General features: G+C 47.0%; 2 protein-coding genes across 2 annotated transcripts in view; one reads left to right on the forward strand and one right to left on the reverse strand.

Moving 5' to 3' along the window:
- The window catches only part of LOC8029986 (aldehyde dehydrogenase, mitochondrial), a 28,804-nt gene extending 15,887 nt beyond the window's left edge, over nucleotides 1-12,917 (forward strand). Inside the window, exons 7-13 of the mRNA XM_029991763.4 lie at nucleotides 1,332-1,574; nucleotides 5,441-5,543; nucleotides 6,716-6,900; nucleotides 10,153-10,475; nucleotides 12,333-12,407; nucleotides 12,493-12,532; nucleotides 12,599-12,917. Coding sequence (XP_029847623.2) covers nucleotides 1,332-1,574; nucleotides 5,441-5,543; nucleotides 6,716-6,900; nucleotides 10,153-10,475; nucleotides 12,333-12,407; nucleotides 12,493-12,532; nucleotides 12,599-12,631 — 1,002 coding nt within the window. The 3' untranslated portion in view covers nucleotides 12,632-12,917. The remainder of the gene's footprint in view (nucleotides 1-1,331; nucleotides 1,575-5,440; nucleotides 5,544-6,715; nucleotides 6,901-10,152; nucleotides 10,476-12,332; nucleotides 12,408-12,492; nucleotides 12,533-12,598) is intronic.
- A 279-nt stretch (nucleotides 12,918-13,196) lies between these two features.
- On the reverse strand, nucleotides 13,197-15,696 carry LOC8029985 (translation factor GUF1 homolog, mitochondrial). The gene has a single exon (XM_002408396.5). The coding sequence runs from the start codon at nucleotides 15,598-15,600 to the stop codon at nucleotides 13,588-13,590; it is 2,013 nt and encodes a 670-aa protein (XP_002408440.3). The 5' UTR covers nucleotides 15,601-15,696; the 3' UTR covers nucleotides 13,197-13,587.
- Between the last annotated feature and the right edge of the window lie 229 nt (nucleotides 15,697-15,925).

Raw genomic sequence — 15,925 nt, forward strand, 5'->3', positions numbered from 1 at the left:
TGGGCGGTGTTTCGAACCACAGGTTGCGTGAGAGCTTCGTAACGTTGGCTTCACCCGCAAAAAGTCTAGGAACGTTCGCAAGCAAACGTTCCAAGAATGTTGCGCAAATAAATGTTCGAAGGAGAACGTTCCGAGAGCATTGTGCATACGAATGTTCGCCAACGAACGTTCCTAGAATGTTGAGCAGCTTACTTTCTAGGGAATGCTCGCCTACGAACGTTCCACGAACGTTCTGAATGATGTGGTAACGTTCCTTCAACATTCAGAACATCCAGGGAATGTTCGCACAACACTCGGTGCTACTTGAGGCGTAACTTCCGTTCTCGACTGGCATTCGTATCGTAATGGCCGCTCGCGAAGTGCCGCCCATTTTACTGCAGCTGCTTGATGGCAGTTCGTCATCAAGCTTCTCGATCAGCTCCTCTAGCAGCCGCGGCTCGAGTAGCAGCGACGACGAGGATTGCTGGTATCTCCCGCATGAATTCGACTGTCTTTTCGGACCTCCGCAGGGAAGGCCGAAAATCGAGACGTACTTGGATACCGTTCTCAAGTTTTACGGTCAAGAAGCAAGTGGTCTACGCTGATGCGCATCGCTTATCGACTCATATCTTTCACATCATGATTACCTTCGCCCGTATGTTGAATAGGTGTTGTTAGCGCCGCGATTGCGAAAACATCTGCTTCGAGTTCCGGGACCGCGGGAAAAGGATGCCCGGGAAGGTGAATTAGGGAAAGGCATCCGCCGATCCCGCAGAGGTCGTGTTCCACTGGGGATCCCGAGGCGGAGCGACTCCGTCCGGATAGCGTGTTCCATCTCGTATCAGGTCTACTGGTTCCGGCGCGCTCCAAAACGACTCGTGGAATTCGTCATTAGGCAATGCGTTATGATGACCCTTGGGAAAGGCCACACACGTCTCCCTTTGGGAAACGCTTATACAGTGACCCCTTCACTTTTCTGTTTGGCTTTCTATCTTGCTTCCTTTATTTTTTGGAACATCCTTTTGGCTTCGTTACGGGGTCAGTGTTAGAGTTTCCCAAAGGGGGACCTGTGTAGGGTTTTCTCAAGGGTCATGCTAACGCATCCCCAAAGTATCCACACAGAGATCTTCCAGCTACCTGACGCTGCTGCAGGTTCAGACTCGCCCCAGTATCCGCGCGCTCATGGGCTTCCGCCCCGTGACGTCACCTCCTCCTCGCCTTTGACCTTCACTACTTTCCTCCTCGCTACGCGACGCGCTTCCTTTTCAACTGTTTTGTCGGCAGACGGACGCCGTCAGCTTTTCCCCGTCATGGGGGTACTAATGCTGACGCATTAATAAACCACCGCGCAGTGGAATGTCCCCATCCTGATGCTGAGCTGGAAGTTGGGTCCCGCCCTGGCAATGGGAAACGTGGTGGTCATGAAACCAGCCGAGCAGACGCCACTGACGGCCTTGGCTGTCGCGAACCTTGTCCCGAAAGCAGGATTTCCTCCTGGAGTGGTGAACATCATCCCGGGATACGGCGAGACGGCGGGAGCCGCCATATCGGGTCACCCGGACATCGACAAGATCGCCTTCACGGGATCCACAGAGGTCTAGTAGAACACCGATAAACATCCGTCGGTTATAAAAAATACCAAAAAGGTTAAAACCGAAACACACCGGTTATTGAATCCTCCACCGTAGAGATTCATCAAAGACGTCTTCTCGTGGATCTCTAGTGGATCTTGCATCGACCTTCCAGTGTCTATTCGAAGATCGATGTCGCTTTTGGAAGACACTGCCAACATCAGTGTCGTCCAGGTCGGGTCACTGACCTTGGTGACGCGTCTCTTCGCATGGGAGACGGAGATGCGTATATTGTTCTCTGTTTAGTTTCCTAGGGCTTCCGGGGCTACTGGCTCGGTTTAGTGTCACCCTTGATGGGTTCGCTCGACTTGTTCCACTTTTTATGGAAAGGGGGCTGATCAGGGTCGCCAGATTGGGCTATAAATAGCCCAATGGGGCTTGTTATTTTTATAATTGTAGAATTACCCGAGATTGCGGAGACTTCTTTCCTCCTTCCCGTTGTTTTTCTGTCGGCACCGCTGTCTCAGGTACTTCTACAATTATGAACTTACATGAGCTCACTCGCGCCCTCACGTTTTGTTCCTTATTTTTGTAGCTGGCGGGAACATCTGGTGGTTGGCTATTTGGTTATTTTTTGCTATTTCACACCCGAGATTCAAGCAATTTCAAAGCACTTTCTTTCTAAGCCTTAAACATTGTATTTTTGAGCCAGATAAAAAACAAGGATTAGTTCAATAGAGAAGAAAAAAACTGTCTAAATCACAAGCGTGATACAACACAATAAAAAGTGAGTCCTCACATGCTGTTAGTCGCGGAAACGTGATTGATTTTTTTTTTCTGAAGTACTGCCGTTTAAAGTTTTTTTGGCGCTTTTCAATAGCGCAATAATGTACCCGTGCTCCGCCATTGTTTCTGAAAACTAGTAATGTTTGGTCTTCCTTTTGCATACTTTTGTAATAGGTGTAATATGTCATAAGTCTTCCAAAGAGTTGTTTCAAATATAATGTATAAAGTTCTATGTTTTGGGCTATTTGGACTATTTTTATAACCCGAGATTTGACGATTTTTAAGTTATATCTCACAAATATATGGCGGATTACTCTGCTAGTGCCTGGCAACTCCGGCTCAGCTGAGGGGTGTAAGTTTTGTCCACCTCGCAAAAGGTGCTCAGAATATCCCGCCGCTTCCACAGTAAAACACGTGTCAGTGCGTCTTTTCTCAAGATTCGGTAACAAAAACTAGGCTGACAAACAAAGCGTGCGTCAGTGCGTCTCTGTGGCAATTTTGAGACTAAAGTTAATGCTGCAACTGCAGAAAAAAAAAAGGAAAATATCTTCAACAACTAAGATGCCCATGGAGCTCCTTCAAAATAATGAACCTCAATTACTCTCGCGGTGGCAGCATATATTCACTTTGGGTGCACAAAGCCTCACATCTCTTTTTCACTTTTATGGCATTTCTTTCTTAAAAACCGGGGGCGACAAGTTTGGCTCACAATATATAGTAAAAATAAACCGGATTCTTTATCTGATAATCCCCGTTTTTAGCCTCGTCATGAGTCGCCCAACCGAAACGCACCGCTGTTTTTAAAAAATGAACGCCAAAAAGCGTCCCCCGATTTTTCTCATTAATAAACGCCGTAAAATACACACCCATATATTAAAGCGGGAAATAACGTCTAAACACTATAGGGGTGTGACATTAAAGGAATATCTTGGTAGCTGGGACTTCCTGGAGTGCCTGGAAACTCCTGGAGGCTTCCAGGGAGCTTCCAGAATGCTTCCAAGATGTTTACTTGAATTTTTTTCTGTGTCAGCTCATCCACAAGGTCTCGTAGGACCGTTGGCAGACATGCCCGCTTATATTGAAATGGGAAAAAAAACGTGTCCACACTAGGATTGTGACATGAAAGGAACATATTGGAAGCTGGAGCTTCCTGGAATTTATGAAACCTTCTGGAGGCTTCCATGAGACTTTCACAATGCTTTCAAGATGTTTACTTGAAGTTTTTTCTGTGTCAGCTCATCCACAAGGTCTCGTTGGACCGTTGGCAGCCATGCCCGCTTAAATCAAAATGGGAAAGAAACGTGTCCACACTAGGAGTGTCACATGAAAGGAACATCTTGGAAGCTGGAGCTTCCTGGATTTTATAAAACCTTCTGGAGGCTTCCATGAGACTTTCACAATGCTTCCAAGATGTTTACTTGAAGTTTTTTCTGTGTCAGCTCATCCACAAGGTCTCGTTGGACCGTTGGCAGCCATGCCCGCTTATATCGAAATGGGAAAGAAACGTGTCCACACTAGGAGTGTGACATGAAAGGAACATCTTGGAAGCTGGAGCTTCCTGGAGTTTATGAAACCTTCTGGAGGCTTCCATGAGACTTTCACAATGCTTCCAAGATGTTTACTTGAAGTTTTTTCTGTGTCAGCTCATCCACAATGTCTCGTTGGACCGTTGGCAGCCATGCCCGCTTATATCGAAATTGGAAAGAAACGTGTCCACACTAGGAGTGTGACATGAAAGGCACATCTTGGAAGATGGAGCTTCCTGGAGTTTATGAAACCTTCTGGAGGCTTCCATGAGACTTTTACAATGCTTCCAAGATGTCTACTTGAAGTTTTTTCTGTGTCAGCTCATCCACAAGGTCTCGTAGGACCGTTGGCAGCCATGCCCACTTATATCGAAATGGGAAAAAAACGTGTCAACACTAGCCGTGTGACGTGAAAGGAACATCTTGAAAGCCGGAGCTTCCGGTAGCTTTCTGAACCTCCTTGAAACTTCCAGGAAGTTTCCAGAAAATTCCTTTCAAGTTCTTCCTACCAACTCATTTCTAAGGTTCATCCCCAGGGACCCTCAGAAAAAATGTTGCAAAAGATTTACTTCAGCCGAGCAACTGCAGACATCGTTACATTCTCCAGAAAAATTACAGATGGCAATAATAAAATATTAATTGATACTGCTATTTGGAACGTTAGGAACGGTACACTTTTTATTCCCAATCAAGACTGTCCGTTTTTGTTGTTGTTGTTTTGTTTTTGTTTTTGCATAAACAATTTTTGCAGCATGTTGAATTCTTGCCCATGATAAAGTAAACCCGTATTATTACGAAAAATTGTAATAGCATAAGGCGTATGGCACGCCTATACACGGTGTCCCCCCCCCCCCCCCCCCAAAAATTACAGTAGTTTTTTTTTTTTTTTTTTTTTAATATAGCAAAATAAACTACTCGTACCCGAATGCTCATTCTCATACCAAATGTAGAGCTAGCGGTCCAAACCGGATGTCGAAGTTTTAGTGTCAATCGTTATTATTCAGATTCAGATTTAGACGAGCAATACTTCATCGCATATGTCCACGTAATATGTTAGATGTTTCATGTGTTGGATTTTCACTGGAGTTAGAAAGAATAGCTACTTGAATGAATTTTCATAGAACATTACTTTAGAGTCGTGTAGTTAAGACCAAAAGTAAACTAAACTCGTCCTAAAAAAACTCAACTTGTTCTCCTTTTTTTTTTTTATCGCTGAACAAGCGAGTTACAGAGGAGAGGTGGCGCTGTGTGCGTGACAATTTTAAATCATGCTTAGTTCGACAAACTATACTTAATCTCACCTTAGCACGGACTAACTGCGAAGGCTGTGCAAGCGCGAGCGGGTAGCTTCGACAGCCTTGACTGGAGCACTCGCTGCAAGAGCGCTCGTGCAGCCGCCGAGGCTTCATCCAAGGCAACTATTAGCTCGGGCTTTTGGCACGCGCGGCTAACAATAGTCCACGCTAAGGTGAGACGAAGTATAAAAAAGCTTTACATTTCCGCTGACTTTCCAACGAAAACAAAAATATCCCAACCTAAATACTTGTTATTGTTATTGTTTTTCTTTCTTTTACAAAGATTGGGAGGCTGATACTGAAGGCATCGGGAGATTCCAACATCAAAAAAGTTTCTCTGGAACTCGGTGGCAAGAGTCCTCTGATTATCTTCCCGGACGCTGACTGTGAGTTTCATTACTTGACATGAACCCTTTTTTTATATATTTTAGCAAGAGCTTCAATGTAGTATCTTGTTTTGTATTACAAAAAAAAAAAAAAATGCCAACAGCGCAAATCTATTTACACGCGTACAAGAAAAGAATACCCGACCTTTCGCCTTCATCGGGGATTCATAAGACGCAACGCACGAAATTGCTTTTAAAGAAAAATCTTCCTACGTGACATCGTGCAGTGATGTAATTTGTTTTTGCTTCCACTTGGAGAATCACGGATGGCGTCGCCTGTGAGCTGAAAACCATAATTTTAGAACGCTTTCTCGGAAAACCTCTTAAATGTCTCTTGGCGGTAAATAATACGGTATGTGCGCGACTGCTCAGAGCGTGCTGACGGCGTGCTTCCACGGTTCTTTTGCAACGTGCATCCCACACCATCCAGATTTCCGGTCTTAGCAGCCCATCAATATGCGCTCGTTCTCAGTGTGCACTTCAAACGGCGTACTAAAGTATGGCGTCCATGTGAATACCCCCGATTCGTGGTCAGAAGCTCGCTAGGGGCGCTTCTGTTTTTCTCACAATTAGTAGTGCACACGTGCTACCCACGTGATTATGTCTTAATTTTCATGGTGCATAGAAACTTGTCATTGCACGTGCTTGCACCAAACAGAGGAAGTCAAAGTTTCCTCACTCTGGGTTGTGAAACAAATTCCACCAGGTGGCGATACCAAAACTTCTCGGCACGAATAGACCAACGCGCTGTTCTTGAACAAGTCCGCACTTACCCACACCAAGTGCATGGCACTATGCGTGCACAGACACCACATTGGAATGAAGGGAAGCGTCAGTGCATACGCCAAGCTGACGCCAGCGCCACCGCGATGCCATGACGTCCGAGGCGCGCGTTGGTGTATGCGGAGCGCAAGTCCGTCTGCAAGTCGGGAGTCGCGATGATGTCAGAATGCCCAGCTCTTATTGGCTGATTGAAACAAATAGTGGGTAGACCTCAAGGCATCTAACATTGAGGTCTACCCACTATCCTTTCAACTCAAGATAATCAGAGCTCGGCATTCTGACGTCACCACAACCCCTGCTCAGGTAGCAGACGACTAGCTCTCCGCATAGTTTTTGACGCGAACAATTTTGAACGGCGTTCGGTGAGACAGCCCGCACATTCCATGCAGTGGACTTGGCAGCGACGTTGGCCCACGAAGCCGTATTCTGGAACCAGGGACAGGCGTGCTGCGCCCCGACACGAACCTACGTGCACGCCGACGTCTACGACAAGTTCGTGGCCAAGTCGGTCGAACTGGCCAAGAAGAGAATAGTGGGAGACCCCTTCGACGAACGCACTTCACACGGCGCACAGGTATATACGCAACCCCCAACAGCGTGTCTTCATAACACCACCTAGAATAATCGAGGCCAGCGAACGACCTGATCGTCCTTCATGAAACGCCATCACAGTCAAATGGAGGCTGGAGCCAACTACTGCTTCCAAAAATCTGTCACCGCGCGCGTTGCATTCTGGGAACCTGTGGCCCAGGATCGGAGCGCGTATGGATTTTGCTTCCCACTGATTCCCACACTGCACAACGTGGCATTTTAGCGCCCCCCCCCCCTCCCCTTTTATTGTGTCATGGCGTCAGGATAAACAAACAAGGCGGCGCCCATGGAACAGGGCAGACACTGGTCTATAGCAATCCTTGTGTTTTGTCAGGCCTCCGCGCGTTGGTAATGCAGGGCTACCTGAAAAAGCGGGGGGAGTTGTGTGCTGCGAGGAAGTTCTTAAAGTTGGTGGGCCGCAACTACGACGACAGTGGAGCAGTAAGCCATTACGCCCGTATTCTTGTAAATGAAGCCTGCTCCGTTTTCAAAAATGACAATGCATCTTTACCCGTTTTATTTTAACAGCGTATCGCTAATCTTTGCGTGAGCGTCCGTACCGCCAATCTCACCCTGCTTCGTCGTGGAAGGGGGGGGGGGGGGGGGGGGGGGGGGGGATTAATGTTATTAAACACCCCCTGAAATACAATTGTGGCTACGTGCGGACATCTTATAACGCTAGCAGTCATACCTACTTCCTGCCGATAATAGCAAAGTCGATAGTGCAAAACGTCTGCTGCACGAAGTACGCGCTTATCATCAAAACCACCAAATTGGCCGTTGATGATCCGTCAGTGTTAAGCAACGTCTTGCATGCAGCACAATAGAATCTCACGACTGTTTCTGAAGCCACCTACGAATCGGACCATGATGTTTCTTCGGATGGGACGAATCACCGGAGATTCGGATTCGGACAAATTCGGAAATTTCTGAACTTCCCGCGACGAATATTCGGAGATTCGTCAGGTTCGTTGCCGGTTGCAGACGGCAGCGTGAACCTTGTCGTAAACCTCGCGAATGCGGTGAGTTTTGTTTCTTTCTTAGGTACTGTTACTGCATAAAACCAGATTTCGTCTTGTCTATTTCAACGTATGGTATGTACTGTACTGTCATTTCTGAATCCTGGCACGCGCCCAGGTCGAGCTGAGGTGATCGGTGTGGTTGACGTAGGCCTAACCAATGCACGATCTCGGTTTCTGTGCGGTTTCGTGGTGGTCGGTAAGACGTAGCAAAATGCTATGTATTATACTTTATGTGGCGCGACGCACAATAAATATATTCAGGCAAGGAAATGATTCGTCTCCTTCTCTAGAGTTGCGTATGTCTGTACCTGTAAGGTGCGAGAGCGATATGAATGTTGATCGTCACGAGTTCGACCCGGCGCCGGTGGCGAAGACAAATGTCGCACTGTCGTTTCTCCGTTCTCGGCAGCAAGGTTTGTGTACGTTAACTTTATTTGATGAAAAAGAAACACAACACAGGGATGTCCAGTGCAACTTCGTTGTTCGTAAACAAACACCAACTCAATCGGATATCATTAACCAGAAGGGTACAAATGCAGTACAGGAGACTGTAATAGTACGGCGCAAGGAGTGATCGTTTCCCGTGTTCCGAAAACAATACCTCAGTGGACACACGTTGAAGATAATCGAATCGAACATACTCACTCGTGTGGTGTGTGCCACCATGACCGTAATTACGGCATCGATCTCTTGTGGCGATAAAAGCATGCGTTTGTATTTATTTCCACGTGCACCTTGCCTATTTTGGTCGTAATCCGGAACCGAAACCAATTTTCCCGCGATGTCTGGCTACCGTTCTCAACAAACATCCAAAATAATATAAACAAAGCGGAACATTTTATTCATTACTATGATATTATATCACAATATTATTTTGTCCATTTTGTAGAATTTAGTGAATTCAATATCGCGAAAAGTTGAAACTCTCATCAACGTGATCTGGCTATTATGGCAACGCTCCGAATCTTTCCGAACTTTTCCGAATCGCTTGAGATTCGGCTACTCTTCCGAATCTTTCCAAATCTCGATTCGGCTCCGAATCTAGATTCGGATAAAGATTCGTCCCATCACTAGTTTCTTCAAAGGTATATTACACCAACATTTCGGCTCTTATTTCTTGGCCTATACGTGTTCAAGGGAGCAGATATCACATCGTACGCCCCAATCTCCTGTTAAAAATGACAAGAAAGGGAATTATAAAACGAATTAAACGATTAGCAACTGACGGATGTCGCTAAGGCCTCGTTTGTAATGTCCGTCTAGGAACATTGACAGTTAGTGACGATGCATGTCTCGCTTAGAACCATGCAGGTAGGAAGCTTCTGGAGGTGACATGACACCACCAGAGGTGAGGGCAAAAGTGTGGAGGGGCACGACCCCAACGTTGACCGAAACAGCTGCGGTTTTGGTCATCGTTGGGTGCGTGTCCCTCGACACTCCTAGTCTCACCTCTGGCGGCGCCATGTCGCCTCCAGAAGCTTCCTACCTCTACGCCTAGAACTATAAGGAGTATTCACTGGACGCCATATTTGTGAGGGCTGTTTACAGCGCATGCTCAGAACGAGCCCACATCAATAGGTTGCTAAGACCGGCAATCTAGATGGTGTGGAATGCACGTTCCAAAAAAACCGTGGAAGCTCGCCATCAGCACGCGCTCAGCAGTCGCGCACACAGCTATGGCCGCCAGTGAATACTTCCTATAGCCTCACTTGCGCGTGCCCCACGCGTTCAAGCATGTGCAACACGGGCGCGAACGTGGCTTTGGCAAGCTTGTAATTGCACGCACTTGCCCGCACGAGCAGAGACATGGCAGCGGCCAGATGCCCTGCTTGCAATCGTCTTGTCGACGTCAGCCTCGCCGCAGCTTTGGTCGTCCCGAGACAGGCTCCGTCAGGATTGCGCCGGGTCTCACGTGCTCTAGCTCCGCTGGCTGCTCTCCGAGAGCTTGCCAGAGTGGGCCGTTTATAGGGAAAAATACAGCCATCAGGCTCAGAATACAAACATGTGGTTGTCATTTACGGATGTCGTGGATTATATTCAACCTATTTTTGAGCAGGACGAGTATATTTTAAATTTCGTTAAAGTACGACCTTTGGTGAACTGCGTATGCATTATGAGTTCATCTGTATGTTACGAATAAAGATATTTTATTATATTATATTATATTATATTATATTATATTATATTATATTATATTATATCTACTTTTCCAGATTGATGAGACACAGTTCGACCGTATAATGGAATACATCGGCATCGGTCAAGAAGAAGGTGCCAAACTGCGATGCGGGGGGCGTCGTTTGGGCTCCAGGGGTTACTTCATTGAGCCGACTGTGTTTTCGGACGTCAAAGACCACATGAAGATCGCCAGGGAAGAGATATTTGGTCCGGTCCAAAGCATCTTCAAGTTCGAAACCACGGAAGAAGTGATCGCAAGAGCGAATGACACGATGTACGGATTGGCTGCAGGGCTCGTGACAAACGACTTGAATACAGCCAATACCGTTGCACATGCTCTCGAGGCCGGCGTAGTGTGGTAAGCATTCCTCAATCATCCTTAAGTTCATATAATTAAGTATTGGGAGGGGACTCGTGCAAGTCCCCGTGGTAACATGTCTTCTTCATGTTGCAACATGAAGAAGCGTATTCAACGGAGCTAAATTGTTTTCCCGTGCATATCATGCGCAAAAAAAAAAGTAAAATAAAACTTTCGGCAGACCTCTGCGAATTTTCTGGTAGGAAAAGGGCTGGTAAGGTTCAGCAAGGTGTTAAGTACTATACCTGCAACTAAGCAGACCGGCAGGGCCCGTGGGGAGTCAGATTCCGAAACTATGAAACCCGAGAAGGGGACGGAAGTTTTTGCCGAAAGCGACGTAAACTTTCATAGCGGGCCTAGCTTTCCGATGTCGAGGAACCGCTATAGCCTGTTTTGAAAATGTGCCACCGATCTCTAAATAAAATGTGCCACGCAATGACAATATTTGAAACGTTAATGAGTGAATTTTAGGTAATTAGGTTGATAATTATCACTTTTCATTCACACACCGACGTCTGCCACGGTTGACAACCCTGTCTTGAAGGAGCACGGTGTAAGATATATTTAGGCATGAACACCGCGTGCGCCACAGCTGCCAGATTAATCGACGAGTGGTTGCCTCTCGCGGGTCCGGTTTCCCGTGCTTTTTCTATGGGAGACATGCTTGTTTTTAAAGTCGTTTTCTTGGGTAAGCCGCGTCGTGTAGAACTTGGCCCTTACGCTTCACGTATTGCTTAGAGACAACTTCATCACTGACCCTAGTTTCGTGCCTCAACGTCGACAAAAGCAAATTTTATGAACGCGTTGAAATTAAGGTATCTCTGGCGCGGTGTTCAAGCCAGTGTCCGTCGAGGTCAGAGCCGACACACCGCGCGGAAAGCGCACGCGATATCATGCGCATGCGCTTTCCGCCATGGCAACGATACCTTTATTTTATTTCTTTTTTTAGTTGCGCTTTTTGACCGGAGGAGACAATTCACTGTTAGAATAAGCTACTGGTGGGCGCGCCAATAGGACTTTACCTGGTCGATCCCGTCGCGGCGTTCGCCGTGCTGTATGTCCACATTTATATGTTTTGCACCGTGTCTCGAACAATTTTTTTTTTTTTTTTTCATTCCTCATAAATAGCAATATGTTCCGTCGTTGGTGAAGCAAGTTGTATACTAACCGAGTTTTTATTTTTTCGAAACTGACTGTAAGATAAGGTTGACACATACATCAGCATTCACGAACTTTTTACCCAAATACAACACCGCTCTGAAGAAGGGGCTTTCCCTTTAGCAGACAACTGCACTAGGCTGAGGAGACAGAGACAGGATGGCGACGTCCACTCTGTGAGTATCGCTTCTCTGCACAGCACCGCTGCGTAGGGAGAAGCGGATTCAACGGAGCTCACTAACCGACCCGAACAGATCACGGGCAATGTCGACTACTAATCAGTGTTTGACACGGAGGTTAAATAGAATTGTAAATTATTCGAGGCAATCATCTAAACTTTTCGAAAGTTCGCGCGAGTCTATCGTGGTCGTTTGTGTGTTGATAAAGTGGAATTCAACTTCTAGCGTAATGTACGCACAAGCCCATCACACTTGGTGAAATGGAACAGGACATGGCAGAGTATGAAATTTGGAACACTTTGGTGCAGCAATCCCATCACTACCTTTGCTCCCTTGAATTGAGGATGACGATAGCGTACTTTAATGCTCACATTTAAACTGTGAATATGCCCTGCAGTGATCCAGTGAATGTTTCTGTAATCAAAGCTTTTTGGTCTGCTGACGCGAGTTTTGCGCAATCCAGTTGCTGTAATAAAGGGGCGATTAAAAACTCGTATGTTCCTGGCGTTTTCAATACTAGGGTCAACACATTCCTGTCCATGAGTGCACAAGCTCCTTTTGGGGGCTACAAGATGTCCGGGATTGGTCGAGAAATGTGCGTAGCAAAATACGACCTTCTAATTCTTTCACCTTCCATGCTCGATCATTGATTTGTATAAACTGGCTTTTCTTCCACGCAGGGGCGAAGACGGAGCCCTCGAATATACTGAAGTAAAGACGGTAAGTTTTGATTCTGCTTAGAGGCCTTTGTTAAGATATTGAGTATGAACGCTTTTGCCCTTGCAGATTATCACCACGATGCCACAGAAGAACTCGTAAGATGGATGTGCGGTCGGCAGCAGCATGAGCTGTTTCAACGAAACAGGTGGCCGCAGAGGCTGAGACGTAACAGAAGTCACTGCAGTTTCAGAGGCATATTAAGGGAGACGTTGGGCCCCCTTGTTTCTTCGCCGTCCCCAGAAGTATGAGGCAATAGGAAACATATCAACCACATCACAGAGTACACCCCTCAGCATCCCCTAGTGCTGCCTACTGTACAATGCAGCACGTGAAAACATAGACTCTTGAGCACCTGTAGAGGATTGTAGTTTAGTTATGAAATAATAAAACAGTGAGCCAAATGTGGCAATGTTCACTAAGATGAATATATATTTGCTATACAATGTCTTGCATACACTGTACAACAATGGGCCTCTCAGGAGTGGTGTCTATTAGCAAATACATTTTGTCACATTTAGTAAGCTGACTGCTAACCAATATTGTTCAAGATGGTACCAATAAAGACAAACTACAAAACGGTTCCTTCATTCATTTCTTTAGAGCTACAGACGGAGCACAGAAAAATCAACAACTAGACAACACAAGCACATGCCATGCCATCATATATGCTTTGACTAGTGAGTTTACTTTTCAATGCTGTAGCTTTTTTCCTCTGTACTTCTTGTGCCTAAAAAACGGACCAATCATTCTCATTTCAGAGCAGCCAACAAGCATTAACATGGCAGTTTTCCACTTCCTCTCTCTATTCAAATAAGACATGACGTAGTTTGAGGTAAACATAGCTTGAGGCACGTGCCAATCTCTTTCATGCTACAAAGAACAAACTGGCACACACCTGATATGTACAACCCTTATGAAGTTAAACAGCCATAAGGTTACCACAAAGGCCTGAACTACAAACATTTCCACCAGCTTCTTCACATTTTGACAAGAGGACCAGCAGTCAGGTCCAGTCCAACCTATGACTAAAACCTAAACCAACAAAGCACAGTTCCTCACGTTCGCTTTAGCACCTTGATAAAGGCATCTCGTGGGACTTCCACATTACCGATGAGCCTAAGCTTTTTCTGCTTCTCCGAATGCCTCTTGAGCAACTTCACCTTCCTGGTGATGTCACCACCGTAGCACTTAGCAAGAACGTTCTTCTTCAGTGCTCGGATGTCTTCCCGTGCAAGGACCTTGGCCCCCACGGCAGCCTGTAGCGCAACAGCGTATAACTGCTGCGGAATGCACTCTTTAAGTTTTAGAAGCATAGAACGACCCACCCGCTGGGCTCGCGTTGTGTGCACGATGGTGGTCAACTCTTCTACCACCTTGCCATTGATGAGGATCTGCATCTGGACAAGACTGCTTTCCTCATACCCGGTTTCCTCATAGTCGAAGCTCGCGTAGCCGGATGTGATAGACTTGAGTTCGTCGTAGAAGTCGACGATGATCTCGTTGAGCGGAAACTTGTACTGGAGCAGTATGGTGTTGTCATCCACGTCCTGCGTGCTCTTGGGGACACCCCTCCGGTCAACGCACAGACTCGTCACGTCGCGGAGGTAAGTGCCCGGAGTGATGATGGTACCAAAGGCCATCGGCTCATAGTATTCCTTGATGATGGACCTGTCCGGAAGGTGGAGGGGGTTGTTCACGGTCACCATCTCCCCGCCATACTTTTTGATGTTCTTAGCACCGTGGACCTTGACCTTGTAGCTGACGCTCGGTGCCGTGACCACAACCTGAGCATCAAACTCCTGGTCCAGTCTCTGGCAGAAGACATCCATGTGGAGGAGACCGAGGAAACCAAGCCGCCAGCCCTGCCCCAAAGCAGGATTGCTCTCGATGGACACCTGGACACTGGGATCGTTCAATAGCAGACGGTCAATGGCGCTCCTCAGTTCATTGTTTTGCGACTGGTCTTCCGGGTAAATGCCGGCAAAGACCATTGGCTTAGATTCTTCCAGCTTGGGCAGCGGCTTGATGGCCGCAGACTTGTGCGACAGGGTGTCTCCAACGTGGGCTTCTTTGGGTGACCTCATGTTGGCAACAACGTAGCCGGCCTGTCCAGCACACAGCATGGCGGTTGGTGTTTCGAGGGGATTCAAGAACCCAAGGTCCCGCACCGTATAGCTGGTTCCCGTCATGTGCGAGATTATCTCGTCTCCTAGTCTGAGTGTTCCGTCGACAGCCATCAAAAGCGCGATGACGCCGCGGTAGCGGTCGTACCAGGAATCTAACAGGAACCCGCGAAATTTCGCGTCAGCATCACCCTTCGGTGATGGTATTCTGTCGATGATTGCTTCGATAAGTTCTTCGACACCCGTGCCAAGCTTAGCAGACACCTTGAGGACGTCCTCCCTCCTGGTACCGAAGAGGTTCTCCATCTGAGACGTCACCCCCTCGACATCGGCATTCTTGAGATCTACCTTGTTCAGCACGGGGAGTATGGTGAGGTCCGAACAGAAGGCCATGTTGAAGTTGGCTACCGTCTGCGCTTGCACCCCCTGATTGGCGTCTACGAGCAGGATGACTCCCTGGCAGACGGCTACGGACCGTAGCACTTCGTAACTGAAGTCTACGTGACCTGGTGTGTCGATGAGGTTAAGGAGGAACGGCGATTCGTGGCCGGGTCGGTGGTAGACCATAGACACCGTTTGCGCCTTGACGGTGATACCTCGTTCGCGTTCGACCGGGAGGCGATCTAAGACTTGTTGGTTGTCTTTCGATGTTCGAATCGTGTCCGTGAACTCGAGGAGGCGGTCCGAAAGCGTGCTCTTGCCGTGATCGACGTGAGCGACGATGCAGAAATTTCGAATGTTCTCCTGTGGGAACTGACTCGGGTCGACATCGTATTTTCTTGCGGGTCCGCTGACACGGCTCGAGCTCGAACATGAGCGGCACAAGACCTTTTGGCTGATCCGACTTTGGAGTGCATGGATCGCATCGATGAAAGTTTTGTAATGGACCGAGCACAACTGTAGCGTATGTGGAGTACGGAACATCGCACGTGAGAACCAATACATCCGAGAAGTTTTCCGGTGCTTTCCGGGTTTCTGAGCGTTTTCGCGTACCCGATCTGTTTCACTCTAGGATTAAACGTTCTCCCTCTTTATGGGCGAAAAGACAAAAACGTCACCAGTTATAGCTCACGTGACGTAATTTGTCGCACTAAAGGTGAGAAATCCCACGAATTAATATAAAAACAACTGTACACTTGTAAAATTAATTAAATTTATTTGAAGCAAGCTGATAAGTTATTAGCAAGAAGTTGTTTTTTGAATTGCGAACTAAAGGATTCAGAGGCGTCAGAGAAAACTGCGAGTAACACGATTCATCGAACGCATTCTT

Source organism: Ixodes scapularis, unplaced genomic scaffold (genome assembly GCF_016920785.2).
Source record: "Ixodes scapularis isolate PalLabHiFi unplaced genomic scaffold, ASM1692078v2 PGA_scaffold4__175_contigs__length_147842914, whole genome shotgun sequence".
In the NCBI taxonomy this organism is placed as follows: domain Eukaryota; kingdom Metazoa; phylum Arthropoda; class Arachnida; order Ixodida; family Ixodidae; genus Ixodes; species Ixodes scapularis.